Genomic DNA, 11600 nt, shown 5'->3' on the forward strand with positions numbered 1-11600 from the left:
GTAAGTGTGAACCCAACCCCTTTGATTGATGATATAAAACAATGGATCCCTGTTTATTCTTACTCCAAAAGCTGCGTCCAGCCTATATCTCCTTTTAACTATTAATTTCTAACCTTCAACACACACAAAATATTGGGAAGAATGAAAGGGTAATCTTGCAGCTAAAAAATCAATCAATTGTCTACACTCTTACAATATTTATAAATAAGTTATTACAAATTTTCAAAGTTTTTATAAATTTAACCACTGTAAAAACTTAGAACTGATTTCTTTTTTCCTTTTTATATCTTTGAGAGGTTTTTATACCATTAAATCAATTCGAAAGTTGTTTTGTATTCCAATCCCATATTATGATCATTTATATGAAAGTTGGAACAAAGCCAGTGTGCTCATACATTTTATTTGCATGACGTGGCAGCTTTTAAAGTTGTAAGATATCATTAGAATATGATGTTATTTTGTTTTAAATTAGTGTGGATGTGACACAAGGTACATCTTTCGTAATTTGTGCAACGCTTCAAATACACTTAACTCAACTTTAATTCTCGTAGAATTTCTCTAAGACACCGAAAATATAGTGGAAGCAACTCAAAGACAAAAGAATAACCACAGAAAAGCAAAGCACATCAAGTGTTTGAGTAAATTCTCTCAATATATTTTTTAACTCAAACAATAGAATACAATGGATGATTACAAATGAGGGGGAGACTCTTTATTTATAGTTGAGCTCCCCCAAAACCGACAATATAGATTGAGTTACATCGACGGGCAAGATCGAAGCCTATCTACAATTAAGGGATTTATATAATCCCCAATATTACAAAATCAAAACTTATCAAATTACAAATCTTCTAATATTATTTTCCCTATTTACTAAGGTAGCCTAATTTTCCATAAGTGTTTCACTGGGGCACAAAGGCTTCAAGTAGATGGGTTTGGTCACTTGTTCTTCGAATCGGGTCAGTTCAAGTGGGTCAAATGAGTCACATTTAATATGTAGATCTCCATGAAACACTCTTTATGCTTTGGTCACGGGCTTTGAACAGCAGCCCATGACATTCTCCCCCACTATTCTCGCAATGCCTTCGTTGTGTCCTTGGAGTGACACTAGTTCGACTCGCCTTCGAACTTTCTCGGCGCCTTAGCCCTTTCCCAACTAGTTTCAGTATCGGGTAATCCCGCCTCTGGGAATTTTCGCCTCGTCACACTATGAACGTCACAAGTGAATAAATCCATAAACGGATTCAGGATCTATTCTTCTTAGGTCCAGTCTGATGTACTGTCAGTCTAGTCAGGCACATCTATGTCTTTATCTTCTGGGAGTCATCCACTCCGATACCCAAGACAAAACATCTCTCTAATTGGACTTTATAGATGTCATATTAGTCTTTCAATCGGTTTGCTCATTTTCGATTAGACTAAGGACATGTTTAGGTTCGTCTATTAATATAAATTATCTTTTTGTATTATGATCCGACCACATAATACTGGTCAATATTAGTTTAAACATCAAACAACCCAATGAACAACTTTTTCTTCCATTTTGCTATGCGTGAAAAAACCATGTAAGGACAATCATATAAAGTATATTAATGCAATCAATAAATTTTTTTATTAACCAATCTGTTCGAAAAAAGTACAAGTTTACTAACGAATATACTACACTCAGGGCACTAGATCCAATATTAAGTCGCGAAGAAGAACCCCCAAAGTCGCGACATCAGCCCAAGACTTTGAAATCTTTACAATTTGGTCATATTTTGACCTTGGGTTAGCGAAAGAGCTTTTATAAGCTCGTATAATACTCGAAAATGATTATGTATTGTTTAATACACATGATTTACTTAATTGAATGTATAATGGTGTTGAATTAAGTAATATTGATCGTAGTTTCTCTGGCAATGAATGTGGCTCCTTGAGGCTCGGACCTGGCGATTGGGTCGGGTAATGGGGTGTTACAAAATCCATTTATAGATTAATTTACTTGTGACGTTCATAATGTAACTTACCTCAATCTTGAGTAAGTGGTTGACTATCTGTATGACACTCGTATACTTTGATTTATTAAAAGCCTAAGTTTAAATAACTAAAGAAATGAAAGTTGGTATTTTGGGCATGCGACTTTTACATGACATAACTTCATTTATAATAGTGAAATTCATAGCCTAATAAAAGGTAGAAGATATCCTCTCATTGGCATTACAAGATAAATGAAAAGGTGACCATGGGTCATTTGTCTAAGACAAATAATTTAATTACTATTTATTAATAATTAACTTTTTTCATGAAGGAAAATGTAATGACTACCATAAGATAAAATGAAACCATATTGGGTGAACGAATTTAACCCAAAGAGATCAATGAATATCCTATGAGTGTAACACACTATTGACAAAGTCATTGGACAAACACTTATTAAATTGCTTTTGTAATTATATATAATACAGGAGAGTTCAATCATGGTACTTTAGTGGAATGACTCCATGATTAAATTATGTTGTAATTAAAAGGCAAATAGCCGGAATTTAATTACAAATTATTTGAGCCCTAATTATATATGTCCAATCGGTCCCTCTACTATCTCAATATAACCCAAAATGAATCGCATATAAAATTGATACTATGGAATGAGTGCAAATGATGATTAAGAGAAAGAGATTGCATGTATCGCTATCTGCAGTGAATGCATTTTCTTGTTAAGTATAAAAGATAGAAATTAAATTAATTTCTTTGGATTATTATTTAATTTATTGCAAGTAATTGGTGTTCTAAGTGAGAATTAAATTTAATTAGTCATCATAGTTTTATTGAAAGAGACAATTAAATATATTTTCTCATAAATTTTAATAAAGCAAAGTTGTCGTGATTTTAATGGAATTAGAATTGAATTGAAAAATGATTTAATTGAATAAATAAATTAATTTAAATAAACAATATTTGGGAAATAGAAAAATAGTTATTTTATTGGATAAAAGTTCAGATAATATACATAATTGTACCCACTACATGAAACGAGCTCGAGAGCCCATATCATTACATGAAGGGCAGCAAACCCTAGTCCTAATACAGGTTCTCATCGTCCCTTGGTATTCCACTTACAGTGGAATATTGTATTTTCTATTAAAATATTATTATTTAATTACCCATTGTTCAAGTAAAACTATTTTACCGTTTTCCAATAAATAGGAATTATGTAATGACTTAAAATACACAAGATAAAACCAATTGAGTGTCGTTATTCTATAATAATAAAAAAGTGGTAATTTATTTACAAGAATAAATTTTATTCCTATAGAGAGAAATTAATTTTCCTACTAAAAGTTAATAAAAGTTTTCATTATATGTGTTCGATTTGTTTTGTTTGAGTCAACATTCAAAGTAGTTTGCAGTTCGAGGATAGTGGAGAAGATCGTTCCATAGAAAGCCAAGAAATGACTTAGATCGCATCATTCAAAGCACATGTAATAATTCAGTTTAGGGCGGTGTTGTTTGAATCGAACCGGACCGATCGGTCGGATCGGTTGGACCAAGAACCGACCGTGGGATTGTTTGAAAAGTGTGTTTGAACTGGTTAGATCAGGAACTCGTACGACAAGTTAACAAACTGATTGAATCGATGGTAAAACCATTTTTAAGTTTTTTTTTAATTTTTAAAATTTTAAATTATTTTTTAGTTAAACTAGTGAACTGGTGGATTGACTGGTTTGGCCATTGGTACGGTTTAAAAAACATTGGTTTTGGGTTTATTTTTATAAATACCACATGGCTTGGTTTAAGAAAAATTTTAAACTTTCGCCATACCTAAAAATACTATTTTCTAAACCAATTTTTCCAAAAATTGCGTACTTTCACTATCTTAGTATGCTTCAATCGGGGTTTTTCCAATTCACTACTAAGAATCAACACCTTCTGAAGACAAGATATAACATTTACAACATATCTTTCTAAGGCTAAGATAGAAATTTCCTCTAGTTTTTATGACTAAACTAAAACCCAGTTCAACTAGTAATCCTCCAAATACAATTGGTAAATGAATGAAAGTAAACAAAGAAATCCTCTACAAGGAATATGTTACGCAATTTAAGCTCTAAAAAAAATGAAATAAGAGTGATAAAATATATTATAATAAGCTTTCAAAAGTTATGTACAAGAGAAAAAATAAATATGAAGGGTTGAAGTTGTTTCTTTTGTGTTTGATGGTTGAATGTTCTTGACTTGTATTTATATCAAGGGAGCAATATCTATCCGTTTGGAGATGTTGGGAGATCAAATATAGCCATTGCAATATAATAGAATGAGTTGGAAAAATATCCTTGTAATGTGGGCATCGATACCTACAAGGATGATATCGATACTTGCTGAAAAAATAGTTGTTAGAACGCTTGGGTATCAAAACCTTCAAGGCAAGTTTCAATACCTCGCTCCTCTGTTTGAGAATTTTTTTAATGGATGTATTGTTTTGGGAGTAATTTGGGTAAATGAGTATAGTTTAGATATCGTTTCTAACCAAAAAAAAAAGTTTAAATATCAACTTGAGAGAAAGGGCATAATTTAAGTACTAATTGTGGGTTAAGCCTTTTAAACATATATATCATATATTAAGGGCCTAACTGAGTTAGTACCGCCCATTAACTAAGTTCTGAGGGTGTTTATACCTTTTTATATTTTAATAAAACTAGAAAAGTATATACATATATATAATGAGAACCATGATATTTGAACTTAAGGCGTCATAATTCTCGCTATCTCAACTTTACCATATTAACTATAGTGACATTTATTTTTTTTATATCAATTTTTTCATAGATTTACTACATACTTTTTTTATCCACATCGTGGGTAGACGTGTTCATGGGCCATTTGGCCCGACCCAACCAACCCAACCCACTTTGGGCAAGGTTTAGATTTATGTTTTTTAACCTCAGATTAGCTTGACTTGGCCCGTAATGTTTGAAAAAAATAAAAAAAATATTTAATATTAATATTAATATTTTTATAATTAAATTTAAATAAAATATTTTTACTTTTTTTATTAATCAATCGAGTCATTTGGGCAGACTGAGCTCGAGGTCAAGTTTGTAAAACTTTTTGGAGTCAGGCCTGAATCCGACTCGACCTATGAACACCTCTAATAGTGAGTGCCATAATCTAATATATCTATACTTATTATAAAATCCCTAATGAGCTGGTGTCACAAATTAACCAAATACTAACTTAGTTGAGAAAAGATTAATATACTGTAATACCCCTTACCCAATCCGATCACCGTCACGAATAAAAGATATCACATTGACGCGCTCTTGGCTTAAACAAAATTTTTGTTTTCGAAATCATTCTTAATAAAATCCTTTTTTAAATAATTGCCAACAATTATAAAGGTTAAAACACCTGTTAAAAACATGTTAAATATATAAAACTAACTTTTGAGTGCTTCGATAGCTAAAAAATGTACACTTTTGGAGGTAGGAAAACATACATCTTTCTTAAAATAAAACACATTTTTATACTTTGAGTTATTTTGCAAACCTTCTGGAGGTCTTACATTTCCATTTAGGTCATTTTCAAAGTCTCATTACAAAATGAGAATATTTGTGCATCATACAAAGTCTTTTCATGAAAATAAATATTTTAATAGGTGCCCGAGAAGATTTATTGGTACCTCTCCCCCATGTACCAATACATCCATTTAATACTGTAGCATTTTAGCTACTGACTTACATGTACCGATACCTTGAGGTAAAGTTCTAATTCATGGATGCAGGGGCTTAAAAAATTATTCAAAGACATTTTAAATCATTTAAAAAAAAACATAAAAACATGTTAAGTTTCAAATCATTTTAAAACAATACCAACACTCATTTAAACCCAAATTATTTTTAAAAACATTTTTAAATCAATTTGAATACCAAAACTTGAAATGAAAACCATAAAAAAAAATATAAACAATATGAAAACACTATCGAGTTTGCAAACTCAATGTTTAACAAAAATAACTTATGTATATGTCATTACAAGTTCTTCTAATGCAATTAAATTTAAGATCATTTCATTACGCCCTCGAACCTTGAACAGTGATGTGATATTCCCAAGACATAAGCTCTAGCTTTAAGGAAAATCTTCCACTTATGTGTTTAAACCACTAAACGCGTTAAGTTCGAAAAGCTTAATAATAACACCACGATTTCTTACTTTACCAATTCTTAGACTAATGTTGAGTTTTTTTACCACTTATTAATGAGAAATTAAACTCCCTTCTTATTCACTAAGACTTGAGGTCCTCAAGAATCACTTAAGGTAATTGTCTTTTACTTCTTTATTGAGCATTCACTAAAGTTACTAAGTCATTATCATTTTATATATTAAAGGTAATTACCATTAACTAAACTTCACTAGTTTTTCTCAACACTTGAATCCACTAATTATTTGTTTACAGTCATCTTTTCCACCAAATTTCTTTTCTTTCAACACAAAATCAATTAGTTAAAACTCCAACTTAAAGTGGACCTCACATTTAATCTATAATTTCTTTTTATTCTATTCTCATCCAATGGTCACAATTAATCCCAACAATTTAATATCTTACCATTGTAATGTTCCATCCACAATTCCATGTGAAATGATGAAAACCCCTTATTGCTTATTACCTTTATTTATTTCATTCACGGTACATCAAGTGTCCCTTATCCATGAAAATGTTTGCTTTTATGACCTTTCTTGGAAAAACAATGATTTAGTCCCTATACTCTTCACTTACTTAATTTAGTCCAATTGTGACTCCCTTCACACTAATGCATATTCCTCATCATCTTCATGCCAAATAACCATTATTAACTCATCTTTTCTATGTTTGATCAAATTACACTTGAGTCCTTACACATTTTGGAAAATCTTCCTTTAATGAATTATAAGCAAAACTTAATCATGATAGATTTACACATATTTCAACTAAAGTATGCCATAATCTAAATCTTAATTTAAAATTTAATAATATGTTAAGAGTATAGAAGTACATGCGAACGAAAAATAAAGAATAAGCTGCAAAAATAGACAAGGGGCAACGAGAAATGGTTGACGAAAATAATCCAAGCTTTGGGCATTAAAAATTTCGAACAATCATAAAAAGACCTCATAGTGCAAATCATTTCAACATTCGATCCGGTTTTCTTAAAATCGGCGCAATGAAGCCCAAAAATTTTCCCAACACATTGGGGAAATATACTCAAAACCACATATGTCTACCAAAATACAACCTACTTTTGGAACCAAATATATCCTTATTCTAAACTCGTTTAGCCCATTCAGCGACTGCAACATATGCCTAATTGTTCACTACTTCAATGAGTGTTGGCTCATAGTCATTTGGAGCTACATAACCATGGAGGTTCATGACAGTTGCAGCCACATTCGCAAGTCCGCCATCCGGAACATCATTCCTGAATCTAACGCCTGCTGCCAATCCTGGACCTCCGATTGCAATAGGCACCTATTTGGAACACATCACGAATTGAGTCGGTAATTATAACTGTAAATGAAGAAATGTGCATATCGCGGAAACTTACAGGCTGACAAGTGTGGGAAGTGAGGATTTGGAGCTTGCCGCTCTTGTCATAAAGAGGTTGCCCGGACTTATTCCTCTTGACCATGTCCTCAGCATTGCCATGGTCAGCTGTCACAACATATATTCCACCAACTTGCTCTATGGCATCAATGATCATCTGCAACCCAACAATATAATCACGTAAGAAACGCCCAACAAATGATCATCATTGGGTGTATATGCATGTCAAGTAGAAAAGATGACATTGATTTCCAATGGTTCGTTTCTCATCAGCATCCTACCACGGTTGGTCGTTTGGCCCCTCAAGCGCCGTAAGTGAAAAGAAGACTGAAGACTTCCAATCAAACTAGTGAATTCAAGAAAGGCTACACCATTGATAACCCAATTAAGTCATTTTCCCCTAAACTCCGCATTCTATTTCATCTTTATGTTTTGATTATTCATTTAAACGGTGACAAATAAAGAATGAACTCAAGCCAGCTTACCTTGACAGCTTCATCAGCGGCCTTGCATGCCACGACAGTAGCCTGGATATCTCCAGTATGACCAACCATGTCACCATTAGGAATGTTCACACGCACCTACACGGATAATAAAACAGCTTGTCAACATCTTTCATTGACATGAATGCCTATTTAGTAATTAGTCAACTGACAATCACCTGGTCAAATTTGCGGCTCAGAATTGCATCCCTAGCCTTTTCACCAATCTCCAGTGCCTTCATTTTTGGTTGAACATTGAATGTAATGCCAACGTCACTAGGGATTTCCGCATATTCTTCCATTTCAGGGTTGAAATAGCCGGAGCGATTTCCATTCCAGAAGAATGTGACATGGCCAAATTTAACTGTCTCACTGTTGATACAGGAAGGGGACAATTAACATACAGAAAAGCAAAAAAAAAAAAAATATATCAGACAATTTAAAAAACCGCATTTCACTGAAACGAGGATTCCAAGATAAAAATAGGCATATAACTCTTTTCCCATTATAGTATATGAATACTGTGGGAGACAAGTTTCATGAGCCCTCCTTTCACCTGGGGATCATCGCTAGGGGGCCTGGATTAAGGTAGGGCTAATGGCCCAGGTTAAAATTATAATTGCATGTTTGATTAGTAAAATCAAAGAACATCAATTAATAAACACACCTGCACGCAAAAGTACGTACACCATTGTGCACCAAATATTCGCCGGATGTTCTGTCAATCTCGGGGGGAGAAACAAGGTAGTGGCCTGGAAGCTTCAACTCACCATCATATTGAAGCATTCCAGCATAACGAATTTTAGGAACCTTTATGCGATCAAATTTGTCGAAATCTTGATGCTCGAGTGCCTTTGCAAGCATAACCATTCGATCTGCTCGGAAGTTAAAAGTAACAACAGCATCACCATCTTCTATTGGACCCACAGCTTTCTCATTCTCATCAACAATAACAAAGGGAGGCAAGTACTGGTCATTGGCATTTTCCCTTAATTTCTTTACAGCTTCAACAGCATTTGCAAACTTGTGAGGGGCTTCACCACGAACCTGAGCATCCCATCCTCGTTTCACAACGTCCCAATCATTCTGCAAAAGATCAGAGCACAAAATTTAAATTCTCAATCCATGCAAATAAGGTTGAATCTCTTCCTTAGAATGATTCATTTGGTATTTGTTGCCTTGTCAAATAAAAGTTAAAAAGAAGCATGACATAAACAATAATCCGTATATTTTGTATTAATGCAAAATAATATAATCATCTTAACTATCCAACATGATTTGGGGGCTTTTGACAATTATTTCTCACCTCATAACGGTCCATTGTGACATACATGCGGCCTCCACCAGATGCAATCCGGGCATCAACACCATTCTCACGTAATTTTGCAAGGTCACTCTCAAGAGTCTCCACAAAGCCTACACTTGAACCATCCAATACATCACGACCATCGGTGAGAATATGAACACGAATTCTTTTAGCACCACGCTCACTAGCTCCCTTCAGCAACAACTGCAGAAAGAGAGAAATAAATAACAGAATGGAAACGAATTAGCTAGGAGGTTGAGTGACGAAAATTACCTGCAATTGATCAAGTCGTGAATGGACACCACCATCACTAAGTAATCCAATCAGGTGCAAAGTTCCCTTTTCAAAGCATTCGCTTATGTACTTGAATCCTTCTCCTTCATAGATTTTTCCAGAGGCAAGAGCAATATCAACAAGCTTAGCCCTAGATTTATAAATGAATCAACAGGTTAGAACACTGGGACCACAGTTAACCTGCCAGAAGTCCATCTTCAAAAGAAAGAAAATGGAATACCAGAAAAAGAAGACACTTGCAAAAGCTAAGAAGTACAAAACTATTTTGCTTCATCTCTTTATTTTGCTAGTTACCATGTTTTGACACATACTCAGGCATAGGTATGCCGAATGTTACCCTTTAAGGACTCCCCAAACAGATGGAAAAACTTGGAAAATTTGAATATATCAACAATTTTTACACTTACACCGAAGTTTGAATAATATGGATAAGAAATGTAAGAAAAAAAAAAAAGAAGCATAGCAATACATTTAGTTCACAAGACAGAATGTCGCTCTAAAGGAGGAAGTGAAGCTTACCCTTGAGCGAAAATGCGACCTGCACCGAGAGCATTGTGACCAACTTCACTGTTTCCCATGTCATCCTCTGTGGGGAGCCCTACAGCCTTACCATGAGCTCTGATTAATCTCCACTTTTCAGGGGCACCCTATCAACAAGATTAATTCCAATTAAACTAAGTCTCTTACTCTCTTTACATATTGATATATGGAAATGGAATCCTACTATGAAGCAAAAGAATGTAACAAAATATCTCAAATGGAACATACTTATAATCCCTAATATGGGTGGAATGAAGCTAATATATACTATATTACCCTAACTCACTCATCATTTTTACTGAAGTATCTATGTACTATTAGTTATCCAAATGGAACAGTCAAGTCTTTGTTTCTCATAGAGAGACGAATCTAAACCTAGCAGTTTGAAGAAAACGAAACTAACACCAGATCTGTTGCAGAACTAACTATTTATAAATGAACAAATGATAGAAGCAAAAATCAAGCATGAAGATTAACATCTAATTAGTAAAGGCACAAAAAAGAAGAAGAAACTTTCATTTGCTTAGAACAAACGAGATCCATAACAAATAACAGCATGGAATCGATTACCCACATCAAAGGCTTTCGGAAAAAAAACTCCTGATCTAAGTTAAACTTCTTAAAAACAGAAATATAAAGCAAAGGAACCTGTTTGAGAGAATCCATGGTGGGAGTTTGAGCAACATGAATGCAATTGTACTCATCGGGTTTGTACTCGCCCCAGCCATCGAGAACGATGAGAGCAAGGGTCTTCCCCTTTGGAAGTGTTGGGTGATCCGCCAATTTCCAGGAGACTTGCTGCCCTGAACTCCCCATAGATGTTAGTATGTGTGGGTGTTTGCTAGTTAGCTTGTGGCTGAGAGAGCGAGAGGATTAGGTAGTTGATTATATAAGAAATCTAAAACTCGAAAAATCAGGCAAAATGAAAAAAAAAGGGGTGAACGGCGTGAATGGCGAAGCGTTGCAGCTTTCGGGTTTTGACTTAAATAATAACAATAATATATATAAAACAGATGGCGTGAAGACTGAGTGCGTAGCGAACCCGTGGGTGAGTGCATCACCACGTGATCATCCCTTTTCACTTACCTAACCTACACCTAAGCATCTCCCAAGTTTAAAATCTCGAATATACTTTTCATCGGTCATTATCGACAGGTTAATATTTGCCATAAATCTTTTCACTCTTCACTAATTTAAAATTTAGTTTTTTTAAGAATTTATTTACTTTATTTTTAAAATTAAAAAATATTTATTTGAAAATTATGTAAATAAAAATTAAAAATATTTATTTGAAAATTATATAAATAAAATGAATTTAAATTTAACAATGTTAATACTAGATCTAAATTTGTGAATAATATATAGATTTATGACATATTTTATCATTATTGGAATTTGAATATTGTAATATTCAATACAT

At 33.6% G+C, this 11600-nt stretch overlaps 1 protein-coding gene across 1 annotated transcript; it reads right to left on the bottom strand.

Moving 5' to 3' along the window:
• Positions 1–7068: 7068 nt before the first annotated feature.
• LOC105793975 (2,3-bisphosphoglycerate-independent phosphoglycerate mutase) lies at positions 7069–11157 on the bottom strand. The gene is made up of 9 exons (XM_012622902.2): positions 10829–11157; positions 10160–10287; positions 9620–9770; positions 9347–9550; positions 8708–9126; positions 8220–8412; positions 8044–8139; positions 7560–7715; positions 7069–7483 (listed from the first exon to the last, which is right to left on the bottom strand). Exons 1-9 carry the CDS (start codon positions 10994–10996, stop codon positions 7319–7321), a joined length of 1680 nt encoding a protein of 559 aa, XP_012478356.1. The 5' UTR covers positions 10997–11157; the 3' UTR covers positions 7069–7318.
• Between the last annotated feature and the right edge of the window lie 443 nt (positions 11158–11600).

The sequence above is a fragment of the Gossypium raimondii genome, chromosome 3 (genome assembly GCF_025698545.1).
Source record: "Gossypium raimondii isolate GPD5lz chromosome 3, ASM2569854v1, whole genome shotgun sequence".
NCBI lineage: Eukaryota > Viridiplantae > Streptophyta > Magnoliopsida > Malvales > Malvaceae > Gossypium > Gossypium raimondii.